Source organism: Crinia signifera, chromosome 1 (assembly GCF_055691185.1).
Source record: "Crinia signifera chromosome 1, ASM5569118v1, whole genome shotgun sequence".
In the NCBI taxonomy this organism is placed as follows: domain Eukaryota; kingdom Metazoa; phylum Chordata; class Amphibia; order Anura; family Myobatrachidae; genus Crinia; species Crinia signifera.
The window spans coordinates 286,996,531-287,023,248 of NC_139217.1; the positions used below are offsets into that span (position 1 = coordinate 286,996,531).

General features: G+C 42.4%; 1 protein-coding gene across 1 annotated transcript in view; it reads left to right on the plus strand.

Moving 5' to 3' along the window:
* Nucleotides 1–26,718, plus strand: part of TEK (TEK receptor tyrosine kinase) — a 131,794-nt gene that overhangs the window by 83,491 nt on the left and 21,585 nt on the right. The window contains exons 3-14 of the mRNA XM_083185453.1: nt 2,266–2,376; nt 4,688–4,840; nt 7,008–7,139; nt 8,354–8,494; nt 10,529–10,654; nt 11,945–12,099; nt 12,772–12,916; nt 14,302–14,463; nt 15,917–16,051; nt 18,130–18,414; nt 21,399–21,695; nt 26,035–26,189. Coding sequence (XP_083041579.1) covers nt 2,266–2,376; nt 4,688–4,840; nt 7,008–7,139; nt 8,354–8,494; nt 10,529–10,654; nt 11,945–12,099; nt 12,772–12,916; nt 14,302–14,463; nt 15,917–16,051; nt 18,130–18,414; nt 21,399–21,695; nt 26,035–26,189 — 1,997 coding nt within the window. The remainder of the gene's footprint in view (nt 1–2,265; nt 2,377–4,687; nt 4,841–7,007; nt 7,140–8,353; nt 8,495–10,528; nt 10,655–11,944; nt 12,100–12,771; nt 12,917–14,301; nt 14,464–15,916; nt 16,052–18,129; nt 18,415–21,398; nt 21,696–26,034; nt 26,190–26,718) is intronic.

Consider the following 26,718-nt stretch of genomic DNA (forward strand, 5'->3'; position numbering starts at 1 on the left):
CTTCGTTATAAAATCATTGACTGTGTACCGGAAAGTCTCCGAGGAGGTGACAGAGGCAGAGCACTACTGAGATTGGAGGCACGGTGGATTCACAAACTGGACACTGTCCAACCACGCGGATTGAATGAAATTCTACCCCTCTCCTGCTTCCTTTGAACGCACTGTACCTGTATCCCACTTTTCAGTACTAACTTATAAGTTCATCTGGACAAGTCTCCCCACCATACAGCTATGTTGCCCACTACATGCTTCCAAATCGCCACATCCGTGAGTACGCACACTGCAAATCTAACAACAGCGTTGATGGGGTAAGTGACTTTCGCCTGTGTATATCTTGCCTGGAAACTCGCCGATGAACTATGGTCTTCTAACGGCTTCCCATATCGGTGTACAACGCACAGCACCCGAGCTGTGTTACCCGTCTATGCTTATTAGTAACTTTGACCCCCGCAGACTGTTTGTACACCCGATATTTGACTGTAGATTTACCCACGACTTTGCTCTCTCCGAGCACTCCAGCGCTTGGAACCTATATGCAGTCGGGACAATTTGCCTTCTAGTCGACACACCGACACACGAGTGATGTTGACTAACCTTACTCTGAACACCCCAGCGCCCGGAACTTATGCTCAGTCGGGTTTGTTTGCTGTCCAGTTGACACACTGTTACAAGAGTGATGTTGACTAACCTGGACTGGCTTACCATGTCGGTGTCTCCGGATGCCCCATTATTGTTCAAACGCTGTCCCCCTATCCGGCTCTGTCCCGTCTGAACTATTGCAACCCAGCATGTCCATTGCCAGACAGCTGCCATCAGTTTGAGACACTGGATACGTGTTTGACATTCTGTTGCTTTGTTGGTATTTCCCAGCTAGTGGCTATGATTGTATTACTCCACTTGCTGTTTCGCAGATTCTTCTACGCTACCCATTCATGTTTACTGTCTATTAGATATATTTTTGTAGACTGCCAGCATGTTGTTATCTTATAGACGATTTGCCGTTCAGTATACTCACATGAGTTCTGATCACTGGACTTGTTGCTTCCCTATTGTAATTTTGCTTTCTATGCCTATACAACTTTGAGTACATGCTGCTTTATTGCTTATAAACTTTTCCATACGAAACATGTCAGTTCCTGATGAGCAGACATGCCGCTTGCCCAGTGGCGGTCACACACCACATCATTCTGTGGACCCGTTGTCATGTCATGAATTACATTACCTTTATCCTGTACCTGCCGTTATGTTTTACACACATTATGTATTTGGCTGTTTATGTACACAACCAACGCTTGTACCCTGTTAACTACCCTTGCAGCAAACACAGCACTACTTCAGTCAGTCCGTTTATTCGATGATGCGCTATGCACTATCCGGTATACACTGTCTTTTCACCTGCCACACAGGCTCCCTTCAGTGCGCACTTGCACAGGACACACTTCATTTTCGTTGCCTTGACTACCCACTCACGTTAGACACATGCCCCCGGGACACCCGGTGACCATGGACGCTCTATGCGCCGATGACGTCATCACCACCCCGACTGGAGGCTCTCAGGTGTTTGTTGCACGAGGTACACCCCATTTACCTATAAATGTATGTTTTTGCACAGTGTTTTTTGATGTCTTGATAAAGGGCCAGGAGCCCGAAACGTTGACCCACTAAACTTGTGTGTTTTCAACTTATTTACCTTTAAAACCTGCCGCCGTGCAGGGTGAAAAATCTTAAGAGTGCCCACTTGCTTCAACATATATCTTTCCACACCAGGATTGTGTGGCACCAAAGTCTTCATACCTCCAACAGTGAGTGCCGGGAATCCTTCTTCATATATATATATATATATATATATATGTGGGCTTCATGACGTCTGTGTGTGCACCATACAAAATAAACAAACCTGATAAAATATAAAAAAGACACATAAACCTTTTAGTATAAAGGCCCATGTCCATTATTATGTAACAGGACTTCTAAGATGGCAAAGTCTCCCCACATCCCTGGGTATGCAGGAATAGAATTGGTGCTTTATCAGTGGGTGTACATACAAAAATGTACAACCAACGTGCAACACACACACACACACACATATATATATATATATCCTACAATACTTTACAAACCTATGTTTTTCCGATCGTCTGCAACCCATATTTGTTTTTGCTACTCAGGGCAATAGAGTAGTCAGTGCTACTTACAGCACATTGCAGTTTATCTAACCGGCATTTATTGTATTTCATGTTAATAGTACGCACATCTATTTTCTAGCATCTTTTATCCCAACCTCCTTGACTATTACGGGAAGTATAGGAGAGAATGTTACGCTCAGTTTTGTGAAAAAGGTCCAGAATGATGAAGATGCGCTATTCTTCAAGAACAGTGAGTGATGGGAAGCATTTACTTTGCTGAGAGTCTTGTGCATTGAGCATTACTAGTTGTAAATGTACTAAAGGTCAGCTTTAAATAATGGAGGTATTGCTCACAGCAACCAATCAAATTCTAGCTATCATATATAGAATGTACCAGATAAATGAAAGCTAGAATCTGATTACACTTTAGTAATTTTACCCTGTGGTCATGTGGTTATTGCTGTTGGTCAGTAGTATCTATTATGTATTTTGTAGCCACACATGGATATATCTCAAACAGATTTTTTGCATATTAATATACCTGACACTGTGGGGAAAATTTACTAAAGGAAAATTGTAAAAAATCTGTGTATTTGTATCCAGAAATACACTTATTTTTGACATTTACTATCCCGAAAATACGGCAATTTGTATTCGTATTGATAGCACATCAATACGAATACGAATTGCTGTATTTTCAGGATAGTAAATGTAAAAAAAAAGTGTATTTCTGGATACAAATACACCGATTTTTTACAAATTTCCTTTAGTAAATTTCCCCCAGTATGTCGTTCTGATTGGGAGGGAAACATATCAGGCCAGTATTACTCCAGTGTGTACCCGGCTTGATCCTCAAGAACAATAAATAGTACTCATTCTTTTGTAAAATATGTAACTCAACATCAAGAGGTTCACAAGACAAGAGATGACAACAATACATTTATTTTACTTTTTGTAATATAAACACATATGAAATAGTTTGGCACATTTATTCCAATAACATTGTTACATGCTGGATGTTATATGTTTATACTGTAGCTAAGATTAGCGTAACTAAGAGCCAGGAATTGTAAATATAGTACCTGCCGTATTGCAGAATGCAGAACAAGAAAACTTAGATAGCGGAAGAATAGGCTCAGCGCTGAATCTGAAAAAAAAAATAGACGTGATAGAATAAAAGTTTTACAAGCAATGTGTGTCTCAGCATCATTTGATGAAAGAAAATTAGCTAGCAAGATATATCCATTCAGTCAGTTTGATAATAAAGATTCCTGAAACCGCAATATTGTAAGGCAATTGTGTGATCTATATTCAACCTTCCAACGTCCTTGAATACAGTTTCCATAGATGGCGTTTTCAGTTGGCTGAATTGAAATATGATTACCCATGTCTACATATGCTATACGCAAAATATATTCCATAAAGACTATCTTATTACATTGCTTTGTATAGCATTTATACAGCAAGATGCAGGAACACACATTATGAGACAGAGATCAAGGTCCTTATTCAGATCTGATCGCAGTACAAATTTGTTCTTAAAATGGGCAAAAACATGTGCACTGCAGGTGGGGCAGATGTAACGTGTGCAGAGAGAGTTAGATTTGTGTTAGTAATTATGGGTGAGATTTAATAGGATGAGAGATTCAGAAAGTGAGAGATTTGGTAAGAAATCTCCAGTTTTTTTAAAGCAGCAATCATTTACACTGCTAAACCAGTTTGATTTTGAAGTGTAAATGATTACCGCTTTAAAAAAACTGGAAATTTCTCACCAAATCTCTAATTTTCTGAATCTCTCATCCTATTAAATCTCACCCTATGTTTCTGTGCAGGGTAAATGCTGGCTGCATTATTTTTACACTGCAATTTAGATTCAGTTTCAACACACCCCATCCAAATTGAACTCTCTCTGCACATTTTACATCTGCCCACCTGCAGTGCACATGGTTTTTGCCCATTTTGAGAACAAATTTGTACTGCGATCAGATCTGAAAAAGGTCCCTAGCCAGGAGCTGGTTAATGCAGGGAGCGTACTTTGCTTGCAGTGCAGACCTATAGATGCTTGCAGTGTTGGTAGTGGGACTTGTATTACGGACAGGGGTGGTGACACAGGTGTGTGTGGTGGCGTCTCTGCTGTATCATATTGTTATATATACCTGCAGCCTTTCTACAGGTACTCACAAGTGGCCCTCATGCACAGAAGGCCAATTGTGTTGCAGGTCCTCATTTACTTTCGGAACATGGGACCTATGCATAGTGTACTCCTTAACAATTTTAGATACTGTATGCCACTAGTTGTAAGTACAACTCTAGTTTTCAATTATTGAGATATTCAATAAACTACATCTATTTTTGAGGTGCTTTACTCATCTAAGCACCCATTTCTGTTATGTTTAAACTGGATATTTAAAATAGCAATAGTATTCAAAGCAAAATACACTGTGTTTTATTTGTATTAGCATTTTAGATTTTTTGCTTCTTTAGGTCACCATTTCAAATATTTACACCATTTTATGCTTATTAACAGCACAATTTTTCTTACTCGATTTTTATGTATCCAGATTCCTTCTTTCACTCTGTACCAAAGCATGAAGTGTCACGACTGTTAGAACACACCATAACAAATGTTCAGCCCAAGGATGCCAGTGTCTACTTAGTGCGCTACATTGGAGGCAACCACTTTAACACTGCTACCACCAGGCTAATTGTCAGAAGTAAGTTGTATGTTTGATTTATATATTGAAATTTGTATATTTAAATTTATGGGAGTGATGGTAGTTGCATTTTGAAAATGATCAGTTAAGGGTAAGGATTTCATTCTTGTCTTAACCCTTTGAGTGCCAATTGAATTTGTCAAAATAAGTGTGAAAATTGCCAAGCAAACATTTGTATTCATCATAATGACCTGTTTTGTTTACCTTATATAGGAAATCTAACCTTTTTTTATACACAACATTTTTTATTTGAATCTATACAGGTTGAGTATCCCGTATCCAAAATGCTCGGGACCAGGAGAATTTTGGATAACGGATTATTCCGTATTTCGGAATATTTTAATATTTCAATGATGTATTTTGAAGTATCTTGCATTTATGCTGTATAAACACATAATATACACACAAATATATTTTATTACCACATAAAATACACACAAATATATTTTAATTGTTCAAAAAACAAGGTTTCAAAACGTGAAACAAAATGTGTGTACTATCTCAGCACTGAATTTGAATGCCAAGCAATCATTGTCTTGCACATATATAGTGCCAGTTACATTTCATGTCCCCAGTGATGCTGTTACATATGTCCCCAGTGAGTTTTTAGCAAAAAAAAAAAAAAAATTTCACTTTCTGGAAAGTCCGTATTTCGGAATAATTTGGATAACGGATATTCGGATACGGGATACTCGACCTGTATAACAAATGCAAGAGACGCTGGCATTTTTAGGGAATATTTTGCACATCGCTCACAAAGATGTTGTCACTCAAAGGGTTAAGTAGGATAAATCCATGTACAGTAAATGTGTAATGATTTAGATTTCTAACTTCAATATGTAATATGTGTTGATTTTTACCGCCTTAGACTTTTAATGCTTGCTGCACTAGGATACAGTGTCTTAATTAGTTTGTTTTGATATTGCCTATCTTGACATGTATTTTCCATGTAGTAAATGTGAAGCCATTAATATAATATGCCCTGAGTAAAGATGATATACATGGCATACAATTGTTACAATAGAGACAACAATAAAGTGTATCATCTTAACAATGTAGTAAATACTTGTGATATTTAATTTTTTTTAATTTTCAGGAGGGGAAAAGGTGAAATAAACAGGGGGCATAAGGGATAAGGGGAGGGGAAATGGAGGGGGGAGGGTGACCCGAACTTAAAATAAAGTCTTAATAAAGACAATAAGGATAATGTACCAATAAATCAATAGCGCTAACAGTTATATATAAAGACTTTTTGTAAGTGACCACTTGGTGTTTTCAAATATTTTCATAACAGATCTTGAGTCCTCCTCTTGCAAATACGCTAAGTACTATTCCCACTTATTATTACATTTTCCCACCCCCTTTTCGATATCGTAGCAAGCAGTACGTCTATCATAATGCAGATACAATATTAATTCAGTTTTCAACATCTCAATAGATGGATTCCCTCTTTCCAACCATTGTCTCAATACCAATGATCTGGCCAAGGTAATGAGTGTAGGGGTTAGTGACCTAACCTGAATCATGTCTGGAAGCCATGGTGTAAAGTCGGCCAAAAATAATGGTCTCCATGAAAACAGGAGTTTGGTCTTTGTAATGGTTTGAATCAAATTATAGACTTTGTACCAGAAACGATTTTCATACGATTTTGTACCAGAAACAATGCCATATGTTATGTATAAAAGAGGCCGAAGAGATAGGGCATTTAGGGCAGGCAGAAGAAACAGAACCGTGAAAGTGACTCCATTGAGCCTGAGAAATAGCTAAGTAACTGCGTAAGCTCTGTTAAGGAACTTAATGGGAATTTCTTGTAATTTGGCCGATTTCAGCCATTTCAGCACATTAGGAAGTTGTTTAAAAGTGATATCTGAGATGGGAAATCTGGGCAGTCATGTAGCCATGCCGACCTTAATCTACTCTATATTTTATCCATATTTGAAGGTAAAAGGTCAGAATAAATGTAATGGATTTTAAACGTTGTTGAATCTGCAAACTGATATAAGGAATTTAGTGGGGAAGGAGTAGTATGGTGTAAAAGTCCATCTACGCTAATGTAGTTAATAATATAACTGTAAAAGGAAAGTCAGAAAAGAGGCCACATTGTACTGAGATAACTTGATATTTATTCCTAAATGTTAAAATGTTTCCTTTTCAAATTACTTTTCAGGATGTGGACCTCAGAAGTGGGGACCACAGTGCAACAGAACATGTCCAGAATGCCGTAACAGTGGTGTGTGCCATGAGGACACCGGGGAATGCATCTGTCCTCCAGGCTTCATGGGGACAACATGTGAGATGGGTGAGCAATGGGCTTTCAGCCACAGCTGGAGTATTATTCATTATCTTGCCTAAGGATGTACAGTCTAATAAAATATTCAAAAGAGGTGTTTTATGTTTTACTGCAATAAAACTATCACTGGCATATTAAATTCTCAGTGATTGAAAAACCCAGGGCCATCTTTTCATATTGGCTCAGTAGCCAGGTGCCCATGGGTCCCAAGATTCTAGGTTCCAATTTTGTTTTGGCCTACAACCCCCTTCATGTTATCGTTATTGTAGCAGTGACAGGCTAGTTGTAGCACTGTGAAGACTCCCGCAACGCGCATGAATAACCTCCTCTCTGCCCCCCTTCTTCTGATCCATAGTAACTAGGCACCTGGCAAGTTAGTAGCAGCACTGCTGAAGGCAAGTGACACTGCAGGCTGGCACTGTCGTGCCCTCTTATGTGACTCATGTGCAGCAATCGCACAGCATTCTGGGACATGATTTCGACAGTCATACTAGAAGTAAAATACCACAACTTCTGCCAGGGTGCCAATGAAGGGGAGATCTGTTCTACACATGTACAGATCTCCTCCAAAATAAATGGGGGACACAGAAACGTCTGCAAATGCCCAGCTTGCCTGGGTGCCGGATGACATTGCGACAGTCGGGATTTCATATGTGATCACTCTGTGTACATTTAGACACTCCTGTACACATTTATGTCATTACTGTTAGGGGTTGCTAACGTCCTCTTCTGGCAACTAGCTGCTGGTGCACATTTTGAGTCATGCGTGAATAACACAAAGTTGTCCCCTTTTTATCTTTACATGTATGTGATGTCCTCAGTGCACTTTAGTCAGAGCTCATCATTTAAGCACGTTATCATATCTCAGATAAATTCCGCAGGGAATATTCTGTGGTACTCTGTAACAGTAAACTTGAAAAATTATGCAAATGATTGGTTCCAACAGTTTTCCCACAGAAAGGACAGTCACACCAAGCAGAGTTCCTGCATAACCTACCACCCAAATAGACTCTTGACTATCTCCTGGACCTTACACTGTATTCAAATAATCATAGTTACCGGCAGGGGGTTTCGCAAGTAACTGATGGGAACTGGCGTACCTAGAATGCCGAACACCAGGCCCTGTGTACTGTATCTAGCAATTTATTCTGCAAATTCTCCTCACAATATTGCACATGTGTAATAATACCATTACTCTCTTCTTGTATATATCCTTTGCCTAGCATGTGGTGAGCACAGGTTCGGCACAACCTGCAAAGAGACCTGTGGAGATAAAGAAACCTGCAAGTCCCACATGTTCTGCCTAATGGATCCATACGGCTGCTCTTGTGCCTCTGGCTGGAAAGGGCTCACATGTGATGAAGGTACAATTCTATCTATTGCCCTTGTAGATACATTTAGGTCTGAGTTCAGTGCACCCAATGGCTGTATCCTGCACCTATCCCAGTTCAAGTGTTTTGCTTGATGGTGGCCACTAGATGGTGCCAGATGAAACAAACAAAGTGTTTCTTCATTTGGGCACTTATAGTTGCTGGTGCTGACATTACTGTTGCATTGTTCCATCATTTTGATGGGTCATAAGTAGTTTTTTTTATACTTTTTCAAAAAATTGATAATCACTAGCTATACATATGCTAATACTAGTTTCCACAAGTGTCTTGAAATGGGCTCATTCATTTTTAGGGATCTGATATGGTTGCTTAATATTCAGCAAGCATTTCAGTTTGCTTGAAAAGAATCAGAGCCATCTTTTGATCATGTTAATTTGCAGAGCTCCTGTTCTTCCTATGGGAAGGAGGTCTAAGGTTGCAAAATGTGATATGGGCGGATCACTCTGCCTCTATGTGTGACCACAGGGCAGACCCAACAGCAGTAAGTATTAGTGCTATAGAAATCTTAGTGTTATTGATCAGCCTTGAAAAGTGATAAAATGGAGAGTGATAAATGACAAACCAATCAGCTAATAACTGTCATTTTCAAACCCAGTCTGTAGCATGGCCATTTAGGAGCTAATTGGCTGGAACTTTTTCACTTTCCTTTTATCACTTTTCAAGGCTCAGTACATCTCACCTATGGTGAGTTGGGAACTTAATTATAGGCCCCTATAAAACTAATTTCTGTTTAGCAATGAATGTAAAAAAATAAAAAAAAATCACAGGTTCATAATCTAAACTCTGTGTGAGCCACTTATCATCTATTGACAGGAAAGCACTGGAATGAAGCCGTGGTTCTCAAACTCAACCCTCCATTTTTTTAGTGGCCATGTTTTAATGATTTCAAATTATGGAAGCAGGAGAGATAACTACTGACCCAGCAACATAGATTATCTCACCTGTGCATAATTAAACAAATAGACATTACATGGCTTATGGTAGTTCTTGAGGACTGGAGTTGAGAACCCCTGTATTACAGTATAGAGTGACATTGCCACGGTGTGCTCTTCTCATGTGGTATTCTCTCAAATCTGGTTGTGGCGCTTTTGCTGCATTTGTTTCTTAGTAACAGTGACGTTCATTCAGTTTACACCCAATATATCCCATGTTGTTTCACACACTTTTACTTAAAGTGATACATTTATACCCCATTCACACCAGCCTAAATTCCCGGGTTGAGTCCGGGAACAACCCGGTACTAGCGCTGGTGTGAAAGGTTCCCAGGACAAAATCCCGGGCAAATTTCAACCCGGCTAGGTACCAGGGTTGTTCCCGGGTTCAACCCGGGGACCTGGCTGGTGTGAAAGGTACAGGGTGTACTTACCCGGGTTGCCGTGTCCTCCGTGTCCTGTCCGACGGGAATTAATGCAGGCGGCGGGCGCAAATGACGGGACAGCCGGTGGATGATGATGACGCAGCTCTCCGGCGGCAGTGAGGACGCCGGAGAGCTGCGTCATCTTCATCCGCAGCCTGTCCCATCATTTGCGCCGCCTGTGTGGATCCCTGGCCTGCACGGAGGACCAGCAACCGGGGTGAGTATTCTCCCCACCTCCGCCGCCATCCCGCCGACTGCCCGCCTCCTCCCCACCTTCTGCCGGCCTCCTTCCCACCCCCTTCTCACACCAGAAAATGCAGGGACATTTCTGGTGTGAATGGGTCCAAACCCGGGAATGTCCCTGCTTGTCCCGGGAACTGAATTCCTGGGTTTGTCCCTGCATTTCTGGTGTGAATGGGGTATTACTGAATGAGTGAGCAGGTATTTATTTCAAGCTTTCAAAACTACTTCGGTTTCTTTTCTAGGTATAATACAGAGTATCAGAACATCAGCTCAATGCCTTGTAAAAATAAAAAATGGGCGGTGGTGCTTATTTTACAGCAATATAAGTACTTCATCACTAGAGCAACATCAAAAAGAAAGCAGTGTTGCTGATACTACATACATTATGTAATACGTATCTTTACTAGTTTGTCCAGATGCTTTCTATGGACCTGACTGCAAGCTGAAGTGTCTCTGCCAAAGAGGAACATGTGACAGGTTCAAAGGGTGCATTTGTCCTCAAGGATGGCGTGGGCTTCACTGTGAATACGAAGGTAAAGCAAGGTAACACTGTATTGTTATATATTGTTGTCGGGTCACAAATAAATACAACATCACATTATTAAACTTGCACAAACATACTGTAAATACTCATAGCAAAGTTATCTTTTCATTTATTGTATTGCTATTTTAAAGGTAACTCCACTCAGAAAACTTTTTTAATTAAAATATTTATGCTGGGTCCTGATATTGCCTATTGAATGCTCATGCACACACTATTGCTTTCTGTGCATCAGGCAGGCAGCCAGTGAGAGCTGTAAGCAGAAGGGGTAAGGCAACCCTTTAGCTCTCCCTACACTTATGCCAGAGGGCCTGAATAACAGATATCAAAGTAGATGTCTATAGGGGCACAATCAATGTGTGCTGGAATTTCCGACAGTCGGAAATAACGGCACATATCTATTTAACTTGGCCGCTTCCGACCGCATTGAAGCCTGTGCAGATTCAACTTTTTAATAAAACATTGACTCTGCATTATCGGGAACGGCAACTGGGTTGTCAAATCCGTTTACTACAAAATACACGTGGATTCAACAATCCACGGTTATTATCACTGTCAGACATTTTGGGCAGTTGGAAGATGGAATCCCCACTGTGGAGTTGACGAGGGATTGGCCGATATTCCGCTGCCGGAAATTTTAAGACAGTAAGAATCTACATTGAATACCCCCCCTACCCCCATAGTCTGCTAGTTGTCTGTAAATATGTATAGAGACCTTTCGGAATAATGTCAAAGTTGATTGTATACTCCTTTATATTAGGGTGGTTGCTGTTTCTCTCGTGTTTAGTCAGTTGTGTGTCTGAGTAATAATGAAATATTATGGGAATATTTAATAGTTAATTAGACCAGCTCTTAAACAAAGTGTAAAAAAAAATACTATAAACCAACAAAATTTGCAATTATTTGTTGAAATATTTTACTTCAGGATTCCATGAGACATCTCAGAGACTCCAGCAATACACATGAAATAAAGAATAGGAAACAGTAATATAACTTTAATTATGAGTTAAAATGACTATAGTGATAAAATATAAAGGACCTAGGTACTAAAATTCATATATTATACAGTGTATCTGAGAATCTGTGACTGAATACTTAGAAAGCACTTCTCCAAATATGTCAACCACAAAACAAAGCAATAGTCTATAAAGCTAGTACACACACAAACACACACACACACACACACACACTGTGTCTGCCTACCAGATTTATATAAATGAATGCCCAAACCATGCCCTTGCTGTACTTTACTCTGTAATGACAAATGACTCTCATTCTGCAGGTCCCCCATACATCCCACCACAGATAAATGAAATGGAAACGACATTAGAGTTGAATTCTGGGATTGACTTTAAGCCGACCTGTAGGGTTAGTGGCTACCCGGTGCCAGCTGCACAAGAATTCCTTCTATTTAAAGAAGACGGCACCATGTTTCAGGTTGTTTTCTATGAATGTATATGACTGTGAGACATGTCTACACTAGCTTAGATGCGATATGTAAGAACACAGTGTTGTAGAGACATTGAAGTACGATAATCTGATGTAGGTACTGTTTTACTGTTTAAAGAGCTAACCCCATTAAATGAAATTTCGCCAACTTTACTCGTTGAATAGGTGTGCACCCAATTCTTTTAAACTTGGGGAAATAAAGGCAAATTAAATAAGGAGGTTTGGTTAAGCTAAAATTCAAAGAAAGATTAGGAGGATCACTGTTGGGCAATAGACTTTTATATTATATCGGAAGACTTTTATATTATCTCAATGTTTGGTTTGGTAGTGTGTATTTAAAATGTACAGCTGCCAGTCATGCATGTGCCCCCAGCACACCATCAATGCTTTAACTAATAAACGGCAAAGTGGTATGATTAACTAGCATCGTTAGGCATGTTGGGATATTAGCATCTCCGCAACAATTTAATGGCGCCCTTCTGCTGGCCATCACTAATTCAAATATTACTAGCTATATAATATTCTCTATGGTTATGAAATATATTTGTAATACACCAAAGTAACTTTTGGATCCTTTGTGAATGGTGATGTCCAAATAATCCCTGATTAGTTAAGAAACCCACTGACTATATACTAAGTAATAAACAATGTTTTCTACAGGCAGTGTCAGCAGCTGTCAGCGACCAGCAAACAGTTGCTCAGTTTTCAGTAGGAAAAATTCTACCTAGAGATTCAGGTCTATGGATTTACAATGTGAAGACCACGGCTGGGATGACGGAGAAGTATGTGTATATCTCAGTGAAAGGTAAGAAACATATCAAAGGCCCTTTACTGAGGAACATACAGTAGGCAGTGGCGTAACAAAGGGTCCGTAGCCCCAGCGGCTGCTTGGGGGAGTCAACTTGCAGGGAACGCCGGGTCTGGGATACCGCAGATCGGATGTTTCTTACTGATCCGATCTGCTGTTCTGTGCTCCAAGCTCCCCGCTGCCCTGACTGATAGGCACAAGCAGAAAGTCCAGAAAGCTGCCCCTGCCCCAGCCCATCTCCACCTGCCCCAGCCCGTCTCCACCTGCCCCAGCCGCTGCTCAGTTGTGTTCTCTTTCATATTCAGCTGGAATATACAGTATGTCATTTTTCATATTTCTTTTCCGTTTCCAACACCTCTTTATTGCAGAGATGAACTTGTTTTGCTGTATTTTACATATTTATGTTTAGAGCAGTAAAAAGCACCAGTAACATGTTCAGGGACATTTCACAGCTACAGACTCTTCTAAGCTGGGAGTTCTATTGAAGATAGGATGTTGCCTATAGCAATCAATCAGATTCTACTTCTTATTTATTAATTTAGCACCTTCTAGAACAGTTGATCCCAACCTGGAGTACTAGTATCCCTAGGAGTACTCTGCAGACCAGTTGGGGTTACTATAACTGGTAATGACAAAAGAAGTATCCCATTGCAATGGAGATGGACCACGTTCCGTTCAGTCTGCAGCATCATCAGCATCTCCTCATGCTTTTGCCCGACGAGAAATCCACTAGGAGCTACCCGCGCTGCCCTCAGACATCAGCTATCATCTGCCCCATGCTGATGGGTGGAGGAGGCAGCAGCATTAATCCTACATGCATTAGCGGGAACCCTGGAGACAGTATTCAGCCAGCAGCCAAACACAGAGGACCCGATATCTGACCGCACACTACTCCGCTACTCCTTTATATAAGGACACACATAAGGACATGCATACTGCTCACTTCTGCTTCACTTGTAAGTACTGTGGATATTTCAATTCAAAAGGATGGGTACTCCTAAATAAAAAGCCTAATCAAGGGTACGGGAGAGGAAAAAGGTTGGGAAACACTGTTCTAGAAGATAATAGATAGAATCTGATTGGTTGCTATGGGCAACATCCAGTCTTCAATAGAACTCAAATCTTAGTAAATTTATCCCAACGCCTCCATATTTCCCTTACTTATTTTTATTTAACTTATTTTTAACACCTTAATCTTGATCTTAATTGCTATTTGATGTTTCCAATATAAATATTTTCCTTATATTGCTATTGTGTACTTTTATTGTTAGTGGTTTTGTAGTCACACAAATTACTGATCAGTGTTATTACTGTTTTCTAATTTATATATATATATATATATATATATATATATATATTTTTTTTTTTTTTGTGCCCCTCAGTTGCACCATATCCTCAGTATGGTCCAAAGTTAAACAAAACTGGACCTAACTATCTTAATATACATGTGAACACTGAGTCCTATGGAGGCGATGGACCAATTATAGCAACCACTGTATTGTATAAACCATCTAAGAAATCAACTGGATGGAGCAGTTTAAATGGTAAGAAATCCTAATGATTCTGAATGACCATTTTTTAATCAATATTGACTGTATTATACTTTTTTATGCTCAGGACAAAAAAAAAATCATAAACCACCACCAAGCAAATCTATATGTCATTATTAGATTCATAAGCTTCAACAAAAATCAAAAACAAATTTGGGAGACCTAGCAGGATAATATTATTAATGTTGTGATTATTATTATTATTATCTTTATTATGGGTTTTGTTAAGCAAAAAAGAGAATTCTGGCGTACAATTATAGATATAAAGACATTATTTATAATTTTCTGATTGTTATATTTAAAATAGGAAATAACTATAGTACAATTATTGGTACTCTTTACCTAGAAGGGCGCCCATCGCGGCCATCGCGGGCATTGAATGCACTAAAAAATCGGGTGCGATGCGACCGCCGCGATGCCCGTGATTTCCCATAGGGAACAATATTAAATGTCCCAATTGACCCGATTTTCCTGTTTAATGTCTCAATTGACATTTAACAATGTTAAATGGGCCACAGAGGCCAAATAGGCACCCTGAAGTGTGAAATGGCCCCCACAATTGTTAATGCCACCCTACGATCAACGTAAACCCGAAGCGTGGCGAGTGCAGCGAGCCAGCGAGGGGCGGCGGTACGCATCCTACGACCGTTTCATACCCCCACTATCCACGTCTGCGTGGAGTTGAGAATAGAAAGTGTGGCGAGCGCAGCGAGCCACCGAGCCCGAAGCGTGGCGAGCGCACCGAGCCCTGCGAGGGGACGCGGACAGCTGTGAAGCCCGCGAGGGGACGCGGATACCTCGTGGGCTTCACAGCTGTCCGCGTCCGCTCACCACGCTTTGGGCTCGGTGGCTCGCTGCGCTCACCACACTTTCTGTTCTCAACTCCACGCCGACGTGGATAGTGGGGGTATGAAAAGGTCGTAGGACACGTACCGCCGCCCCTCGCGGGCTCGCTGCGCTCGCCACGCTTCGGGTTCACGTTGATTGTAGGGTGGCGTTAACAATTGTGGGGGCCATTTCACACTTCAGGTTGCCTATTTGGCCACTGTGGCCCATTTAACATTGTTTCCTATGGAAAAATCGGGTCAATTGAGACATTGAACAGGAAAATCGGGTCAATTGGGACATTTAACATTGTTCCCTATGGGAAATCGCGGGCATCGCGTTGGTCGCATCGCACCCGATTTATTAGTGCATTCAATGCCCGCGATGGCTGCAATTTTTTTACTAACGATGATTACGATCAAAATCGTGGGCGCCCTTCTAGGTAAAGAGTACCCAATTATTTTATGCTATGGTCTGAATGCATAGCAAATAAATTGAATTAAAAAAAAACAGTATAAACTATAGCACGCTATACAAGGATAGACCCAAGCTCTTTGATAACAATGTCATGTTAAACTGTTCATATCAAGGGAATCGTAATTTATTCAATTTTTATTTCCAGCAACAGACAAAATTGTAAAACTTGAAAATTTGGAACCAAAAACTGAATATAAGGTTTGTGTTCAGTTGAAACGTAAAGGAGAAGGAGGAGTTGGGCACCCAGGCCCAGAAGCTATCTTCACCACAGAGGCATTTGGTAATAGATTAGACTTGATCTTAATGCAAGTTGCTGGGTTTAGTTCATGTGGCTTTGTACAATAAGTTTACATAACACAAAATAGCCTATCCCTTATTGATACAACAATACAGGCAGTAACCTAGTGCAGCTCTTCAGATTAGAGACCAAACTTATCTTTAGGACACAAATTTCTTTCATAAGTCCATGCTGAATGTATATCCATATTCATATGCAGTCTTTGAATGCATATGAAACTTAAAGTATGTTCCATCCGAACACTACCTTTATATGGTATGTCTGTTCTCCTCTGACTCCCAAATGATAACACCTCTGTACATTCAACCCAGGGGAGAAAACAAGAGGATTCTGTCTAGTGAAATACTGTATAATAGTAGGAGGGGCTGCAGCGCAGTCCATAATTCAAATAGGAAAGCCACACTGTCACCCCCAAACATCACCATCCAGGGCTTACTGGCAGCTGGTGTGGCTCCCCAATTCAAAGTTTGTTGCAGTGCCACATCTGGAGCCGCCACTGCTGTTTAATCAGATACAGGTGGGTGAATATAAACAAATACTTAAAAACATAAAGAACTGAAAATTCACCATCAGCTAGATGTGGCATCATACTGGAATGGGTGGGTGTACACAGGGACAACTAAATTAGATGCTACGACCATATCAGTATTGCCCCCACTGTGTAGTCCACTTTTGCCCTGCCACATTAAGTAACATCACAGGAGATGGTGTGTGTTTTCTTAAAAATACATAGGGGCTATGTACTAAGATTTGGATGGAATGGCTGGAGATAAAGTACCAGCCAAACAGCTCCTGTCATTTTTCAAACACAGCCTGTAACATGAGAGTTAGAAGCTGATTGGCTGATACTGTATATGTTAGAGGCCGCACGAGCGTCTCCCATCCCCGCCCGGCGGCCTCTAGACTGTGCGTCCCGGCGGTTGCTAAGCAGCCGGGACTACACAGTGACGTCAGCTCCGAACTTCCGCCCGGCGTTACTAAGCACCCGGGACGCGGTGCTCCCTCGCTGCCTTTTCTGCCGCAGCGGTTGCCTAGGCAACGGAGGACGCCAGGCAGCTGCGAGCTGGAGGAGGTGCAGCGCCCAGCTGTCCTGGATGATTAGATGAGCCAGCCGGTCACTCATTGGCCGGGGCTCCTTTTTAAACCTTCCAGTGAAGCTGGATAGTTGCCGGTTATAGTTCTGACCTGCGTCTTCAGAGTGTTCCCGGTCCCCGGTGGTTAACCCTGGCCTGTCTAAGCCTGTTTGGTGCTGCTGACCCAGAGGTTTCACCCCTGCATTCCAGTGTCCTTGTTCAGAGGTTCCCTGCCTGTCAGTGCTGCGGTGTCCCAACTTCCCTGCCGTATAACATCTCTCAGATAAATTGGGGAATTAATCCACCAGTTCATTATTGGTGTGTTCATTGTTGCTTATTACTTCACTGTGTATTGTTACACCATTGTCGCTTATGCCATTCCTGTGTATTGTTACACCATAGTTGCTTATTACATCCCTTTGTATTGTTACACCTATACCTCTGTATATTGTCTCACTGCTATTATTAATTACAGATGGAGCAGCTCTCATCCTGGCAGGGGATGGCGCTGGCGTCGCCAGCCGCCATCCCCCGCCAGCGCCATGGCGATGGCGAGAAGGGGACGCGTGCGCACGCGAGGCGCGCGCGTCCCCTTCCGACGGCGCTTCCATCCGTTCCCCCGCCAGCTTGCTGGCCGTAACCCGGGGTCCCCGCCGCCTGCCCGCATTCCCCCAAAACCCCCCTAACCCTGTCCATCGCCCTGAGGCGGAGACGGACAAGGTTTCCGTCGTGCTGGCGACGGAGATGAGACGCGCGTGCGCGCGCGTGAGACGCACGCGCGTCTCAGTATATTCGTCTTTCTATATGAGTTGTAATATTTTAATATTTTTAAGTATTGCATCATCAATAGATTTACATTAAAAAATCAATTCACTTTTTTGTCTATTTATGATTTTATCGGTAGGTGACATTTGAATATTTGGATATGACGCAAAATTATCAGAATTTAGAAACCTACACATAATCTTAATTCTGTATTCCTTTCAGGTCTTCCTCCCCCAAAAGCTATCAATCTGATCCCTAACAATCAGACATCTCTAAACATGACTTGGTTGCCTAACTGGGAAGGTTCTGAAGAAGAGCATGTGTATGAAGTGGAATGCTCCTACGACCCCACTGCCGAAGCGACACTACATAAAACAGCAGGAAATAAATCAGGAATGATTATAGGCAATCTAAAGCCAAAGACATTGTACAGGTGCAGGGTGCGGGTGAACACTAAGTCTCAGGGAGAATGGAGTGAGACGATCTTATCATGGACATACAGTGACCGTAAGTAAGACTATAACCACACACTGTAGCCTGTCTCTACCGATGGAGCAGGCTTCATTGAACCAAATGTCTATGGTGACTACTAAGTGGAGATCCATGCTATATTGTTACTGGTATGACATTTATTGTGATAAGCTAAAGATAAATATGAATTAATGGAAAACAAACCATTTTGTGCCATGGTGTACTGTTCACTGCAATACTGTGTTTTATTTCACTCTGTCTATCCATGAATCTGTATGTAAGAACTAGCAGTTCTGCTTTATCTACTGCTTCTTAAAAACTTTTTATGATCAGGAACTAGGATTCAATGATTGCAATGGATTCCATACTTGTTAACCAATTGATTGACTTTATTAAGCTGCAGAAATAAAATGAAAAAAACAAATTTAGCAAATCTGGACCCACATAGCAACAAGTACAGTAGGTACAGTACAGGAGTTTTCCAGTTAGGAAAGACAGGATCTATTGGGTTTATAGGTGTCTACACTGGGGTTTTCAGGTGTCTACACTGTATGGATGAATGAAGAAGGTACAGACTGAGTCTTAATATGAGTACATTCACATAGATGTTTAAACCCAGAAGATAGTCAAGTAAGTACATACTGTATAATGGGAGGGATGCATCAAAGGCCATTTTGTAGCTGAGGAATGGAGCTTTCCAACGAGCCCAGACCTGTGTCTCTAGCCCCCTGGGAACCGGAGATACTGCCAGGCAGAGCTGGAACATTTTCCCTATAGGATAACATGGGACCCGCTAATTCCGACCCCCACCCAGTTCAATGGCTGCCAGTTCCCCCTTCGGCATCACTGAAGCTCAAGGTTGATCTCAGTCGAACCCAAATCGCTGGGCCTTCAATCTGATACCAGGCTGGATCCATATGGGTTAATTGGTTTCAGGGATATTGAGGTTAAACCATTTTTTTTTCATTTCTTAAATGTAATTTCATGACTGTTTATGTTCTTTCTCTGGAAACAAACAGCCCAGTTTCATGGGACCAAAATCATTCAAAAGTTCTTCAATATGATACTGGTCTCATGTAAATGGGTCAGTTGGTTCCGAAAATATAGCTGGTTGGTTAAAGGGGGGTAAGGAGAGGGGAGTGGTTGTCTCTCCCCCTCACACCAGAAAATGCAGGGACTAGGCTGGTGTATAAGGGGTCAGCCTGGGAATGTCCCTGCATGATCCTGGGACCATATTCCCGGGTAAATCCCTGCATTTTTTTTGTTGTGAAAGGGGTATTATTTCAAAAAGCCGTGACCTGCAGTGCTCTGAATACAGCCGGGCAGCCCCCTTCTCTCTGCCCAGCTGTCAATGACTGTCACCCCTGCAGCTTCCGCTCCAATTCTTCTCCCGGCTTTCACCTCAGCCCGCCCCCCCCCCCTTTAATCATGTGGTGCCGGCGCCCAGCGTGCTCCCCCGACATCACGCACAACAGCGTGCACAATATTTCAAATGTCCACTCGGCTAGAGGGGAGTGGGAGCGTGCTCTGCGCTGCGCTCTGCTCCTCTCCCCATATAAGCAGCTGCACCACTCTCCATCTCTCCCAGCAGCAGCAGCGAAGGCTCATATAAAAATTTACAGTAAGTAGCACGTTTAGGGGCATTGCTTAAGGGATGCTACAAGTGGCGGTATGTGGGGGCATTACGCATAATGTGTAAGGGACATTACGGTGTGCAGCATCATGTGTAAGGGGCTTTATGTGTGCAGCATCATGTGTAAGGGACATTATGTGTGCAGCATCATGTGTAATGGGTACTATGGTGCGCGGCATCATGTGTAATGGGTACTATGGTGTGTGGCATCATGTGCAATGGGTACTATGGTGTGAGGCATCATGTGTAATGGGTACTATGGTGTGCGGCATCATGTGTAATGGGTACTATGGTGCCATCAAGCAAGAACCCCCTAGCAATGAGCACGTAGGTAAGCAGCACTTATGTGGCAAATATGTAATGGGCATTACGGTTTGTTATATAGTATGTAATGGGCATCATGATGTGTGGCACAATGTGTAATGGGCATTATGGTGTGTGGCCTTATGTGTAATTTGCATTATGGCGTGTGGCTTTATGTGTAATGGGTATTACGGAGTTTGCTAAAATGTGTAATGGGCATTACTGTGTATGGTCTAAAGTGTAATACCACACCCCTTTTTGTGATGCCATGCCTCCTTGCCATGAGGTCACACCCCCTTTTTGACGCACGGCTACGCCGTGCAAAGGTCCCCCTGCTGTTAAGTCTAGATCTGGGACCACCCATTACCATAATTCTAGATTCGCCTATGCAAGCAGGTGGTTACATTTGTGTACATGATGACTACAGTCATTCACCCTATGGAGGGTATGCTGCGATAGTTGTTCTCCTGAAAGCTTTTTGATCTAAGGTCATTATTGGGCTATAAAAGAGAAAAATGTCCCAGTTTCGTCCGATAACACAAGTTTCTGGACCCATGTGTTATCACGGCTCTTAGGGCTACTTATCAGGGATTATGCTTTGTGTACCTGAGTCAGAATTATACAGAATTATGTTGCCTTTGTAATTAAGTTTTTATGAAAGCTTTCAGAGATTGTTTGCACGTCTCAAATTTTGTTTCTAAACAATAAAACCTAGAAATGAACTCTATAAAACCCAGAGATATGCAAGTCTGCAGCAACACAGCACAAATTACTTGTTACACATCTGTTCCCAATTAAATGATGCTGATTATGGTGTTACAGTCTTTAATACTATTTACTTTCCTACTTTAAACTATTTACTTTCCTAATCTGTATTTAATTAGATTTGTAGAAGAGGCACCTTTTCACTTTACTACAGTATATAAATGTTCTATGTAAAGCACTGAGAAATATGAATATAATAAATATTTTTTATATCTTAACAGTTTTGCTATAAAGTTAAAGATCTGATTGATGAACTTCAAAGTAAACCAACATCAATGTATCATATTTCATCTTTCGTTTGATCCACTTTTATTTACAGAAGTTCCTCCACCACCTGCAAACATCAGTATATTTAACATCACAGACTCATCAGCTATTGTGAGCTGGTCGGTACAGGAAGGTCACTCAATCTCAACAGTCATTATCCGTTACAAAATATTTGGAGACACAGAGTACAATCATGACATAAGGATAAGGAATATTACCATCGTCCAGTACCAGCTTAAGGGTCTTGAAGCCAATACGCCATACCTGATTGAGCTATGCACAGAAAACAATTTTGGGCAGAGCATTCACAATCATATACGAGATGTAAAAACCCGTCAGCCAATCAGAAGTAAGTTATTCAGCATTGTCAGATTGGTTCGGATGCAAAAGTTAAATAGCAAAGTATTCAACCAACAATAAATACATGCAGATTTTCCATAATTTTTGTTTCTGCTTTTGTAAGCTATATCTTGGCCACTTTAGCTAACACCATATTAAGATGGAGCTAGTCATTGCCAACTATAGGCTACATATTGCAGCTTTTACTAGGAGATATCCCTCCTGTGCAAGTAGCCACTGCAGTACCCTGAACCTAGAGAGGGGCTGGCATGCAGGAGTTGAGCACAGTGAAGCACATGTTCAGGTAAGGATAGCACACACACACGCACAACCCCTGCAGATGTGACCAAATTAGAGTGTACACATTCAGTATAGATTTTGTGGGTACCCGTGGCATATTGATGACGGTATATACTGGGTGACATTTATTAGAGATCGATGTTGGGTTTTTGGCGATTTATATCGCAAAAACGGCTGTTTTTTCATTTTTTTCCAAAATCGACTACTTAATGGGTGGCGATTTTCGGCATAAATCGCACTTTTTGCCGCGAAATCGCACTTTCTGAAAGTGCGATATTTTTAACTCCGGAATTCGCATCCAGATGTTTTCCCCATTGAAAAATATACAATTCGCATTTTTAATGAGATGCGAATTTGGAAATCGCCCAAAAAAATGGTCTAAAGTTAAAAAAAAAAATAGACCTGATCCTGACTGGCGATTTTGTCAGAAACATGGCGATTTTGTCAGAACCATGCACAGATCATTGTGATCTGTGTATGGTTCTTTGGTAAAATATGTGTAAAAGTAGAAAAAAAAAATTGGCGTGAGGTCCCCCCTCCTGTACATAACCAGCCCCGGGCTCATTGAGCCGGACCTGGTTCCAAAAATACGGGGGACAAAAAGTGTAGGGGTCCCCCGTATTTCTGAAACCAGCCCCGGACTCTTGGACCGGTCCTGGTTCCAAAAATAAGGGGGACAAAAAATCTGGGGGTCCCCCGTATTTTGAAACCAGCACCGGGCTCTAACAGCCCGCAGTGTCATGCCACAGCCGGGGGACACTTTTTACACAAGGTCCCCCGGCCGTACCATGAGCACCGTGGCTGGTCAGCCTTGGACGGGGTACCTGGAGGAGTGGGGACCCCCCCAATAAAGGGGGTCCCCCCCCAGGCTTCACCCGTCCAGGGCTGAAGCCCGGGGCTGTCACCGGCTTCCCTGGCCATTGGACGCCGGCCTGATCGGGTTAAATTCACATTCCTAACATTGCTTAATACAGGAGAAATACAAGTGCCAGCAGACCTCCCCCGCATGCTGGGACTTGGAGAACCACAAGTCTCAGCATGCGGGGCATTAATGGGTTTGCTGGGACTTGTAGTCCACCTGTAAAAAGAATGTTAAAATAAAGCACACACACAGAAAAGTAAAACTTTACTACATACACACATCCACACACCTCACTTTTACACCACTATACATACCGATCCAGGATCCAGCGCTGGTCTCCCTTCTGCTGCAGAGCCGGTCAGCCCGCACTATCAGCGGGGACAACCGGCTGTCTCCGATGCAGCTAACAGCTTCTGACGCGCTGTCCCAGCGCGACACAGGCTGAGAGCGTGATTGGGCGATGCGTCTCCATGGAGACGCATAGCTCAGCCCTGATTGGCTGAGCTATGCGTCTCCATGGAGACACATAAGCCGGAGACGCTCTCAGCCTGTGTCGCACTGGGACAGCGCGACAGAAGCTGTTAGCTGCATCGGAGACAGACGGTTGTCCCCGCTGATAGTGCGGGCTGACCGGATCTGCAGCAGAAGGGAGACCAGCGCTGGATCCTGGATCGGTATGTATAGCGGTGTAAAAGTGAGGTGTTCGGATGTGTGTATGTAATAAAGTTTTACTTTTCTGTGTGTGTGCTTTATTTTAACATTATTTTTACAGGTGGACTACAAGTCCCAGCGGGCCCATTAATGCCTCGCATGCTGGGACTTGTGGTTCTCCAAGACCCAGCATGCGGGGGAGGTCTGCTGGCACTTGTATTTCTCCTGTATTAAGCAATGTTAGGAATGTGAATTTAAACCTATCAGGCCGGCGTCCAATGGCCAGGGACGCCGGTGACAGCCCCGGGCTTCAGCCCTGGATGGGGGAAGCCTGGGGGGGGGGGGACCCCTTTATGGGGGGGTCCCCACTCCTCCAGGTACCCCGTCCAAGACTGACCAGCCACGGTGCTCATGGTACGGCCGGGGGACCTTGTGTAAAAAGTGTCCCCCGGCTGTGGCATGACACTGCGGGCTGTTGGAGCCCGGTGCTGGTTTCAAAATACGGGGGACCCCCAGATTTTTTGTCCCCCGTATTTTTGGAACCAGGACCGGTCCAAGAGTCCGGGGCTGGTTTCAGAAATACGGGGGACCCCTACGCTTTTTGTCCCCCATATTTTTGGAACCAGGTCCGGCTCAATGAGCCCGGGGCTGGTTATGTACAGGAGGGGGGACCTCACGCCAATTTTTTTTTTATTTATTTTTTTATCACAAAATCACACATTTTAACAAAATCGCACCTCCTTTCATGACTAAAAAATCGCACTTATTATCCCGAAAATCACCCTACATCGCACTTTTCATGCCGGAATACACACCTCATTAAATATGGGTTCCTGGGAAAAAATGCGATTTAAAAAAACGGTGATACAGGGCGATTTGAGCAAAAATCGCATTTTCGGAAAAACGGTCAACACAATAAATCTCGCCCACTGTGTTAGGGTGGGGATGATGATGGTGATGACAATGACATCAGACAAACTGCCTGCCTCTTTTGTTTATAGGCATTATATTCATCATTTCTGTTTGGGCTAATACATTCCCAAGTTAATTATAGAATGACAAATGTATTAATAACATTGTTAATACACTGTCCTGTCTTGTGTACAAGACAGTGAGGGCGAGCTGTAATAGAGTGCGAATTTAAGTCTTTTGCAAATGTTTCACACAAAAACGCAGAATTTGCACGTTTTCCGAAAATCTTACATTTAAAAGGCCTGTTTCTGGTTCACTCTGAAAAGCAAACTCCTTCTTTAATGGACAAAACAATGTGCACTGCATTTAGAGCAGATGTAACATGTGCAGAGAGAGTTACATTTGGGTGAGTTATTTTTTTTCTGTGCAGGGAAAATACTGACTGCTTTATTTTTACACTGCAATATAGATCTCACTTTGACGTAAAACCCCACCCAAATCTAACTCTCTCTGCACATGTTACATCTGCCCCACCTGCAGTGCACATGTTTTTTTTCCATTTGAGAAGGAATTTGCCTTTGCGAGGGAACCAGAAAAAGGGCCATAATGTGTATGTACTACAGTATATGGGAATACAGACATTGGGTCACCACCAAGTAGGTCGGCAAGCATTAAGTCGACATCACTAGGTCAACATGCAGATCGGTCGACATGAGTTTAGGTCAACATGACTTTAGGTAGACATGCAGTAAGGTCGACATGGGTTCGGTCGACAGGGTCATTAGTTCAACATGGGTTAGGTTGACAGGGTCATTATGTCGACAAGGTCATTAGGTCGACATGGCTTTTTTTTCCTGTTTTTTTTTTTAGCCTGCATGTACCAACAGGTCGTATTTCATGCCCTACCATCCAATAGGGCATGGTGGGAGAATACAATAGTGTGCCAAACATAGTGAGGCACCCTGCCCGAAGCATGGCGAGCGCAGCGATCCATGCGAGGGGACGCAGTGGTATGTTTCGGTGTTCATGTCGACACGACATGTGCCAACATGCGTATTTCATGCCCTACCATCCACTAGGGCATGGCGGGAGAATAAAATAGTGTGCCGAGCGTAGCGAGGCACCATGCCCAAAGCATGGCAAGCGCAGCGAGCCATGCGAGGGAATGTTGTGGTACGTTTCGGTGTCCATGTCGACAAAACGTGCCGACAGGCCGTATTTCTTGCTAAACCATCCACTAGGACATAAGGGTAAAAAAAAAAGTCAACTTTTTCTCTGTCGACCTTACTCATGTCGACCTAATGACCCTGTTGACCTTACCCATGTCGACATAATGACCCTGTCGACCTTACACCTGTCAGCCTAATGCCCTGTCTGTCTTATGATCCTGTTGACCTAACCCTTGTCATCCTAGACTCATGTCGACCTTCCTGCATGTCGACATAGGCACATGTCGTGTCGACCTAAATGCATGTCGACCTAATGGTGTCGACCTAATGACTGTCTAACATCCTGCTGGTGACCAACTGATCCACACCCAGTATATGATACTGTGCAACTTAATTTTTTTATTGTTATATGCTGTGACTAGTATAATGATATTAATGTATGTTTCCTCTGTCAGATAGTGATGTTAAAGATAGCAACATGCTCCTCATTGCCATATTAGGCTCCGCTGGTATGACTTGTCTGACAATATTACTGGCATTTCTAATAATGCTGCAACTGAAGCGTGCCAACTTCCAACACAGAATGGCGCAGGCCTTCCAGAATGGCGCGGTAGGTATTGTGCTGTTTACATACGCAGTTGGCCGTAGCTCCCTATATGAGTGCAAATGAGAAATGTTAGCACAGTGTACTAGCGTAGAAGTCACCCACACTTACACCCTACCCACACCCTTTGTGTATAGTATTATATTTCTAGACACATATTACTCTAAACCTATATCATTTTATTGGGTTTAACTCCGGTTTACTACAAATACTAAGCACTAATTAAATCTTGTTGTTTTGGTTTATAGAACAGAATAGTTTTTAGGAATTATTTGAAAATGCTAATCAATGTAACCACAATGGCCCAATTGTAGCAGCTGGCAATGTGTGAGCAGTAGCTTCATTCTGGTGTGATAGCCATTAGATTTAGGAGGTTATTCTGGTTGACTCGCAAGGCTGCGAATTTCGCAGCCTTGGCAGTCAACCAGACGTTTCACCCCTTGTATAAACATACATTCGCAGCCTTGGGTGCGGAGGGAAAATTATTTGATGGTCGGAGACCATCAAATGATTTCTCCAGCACTCGCAGATCTGA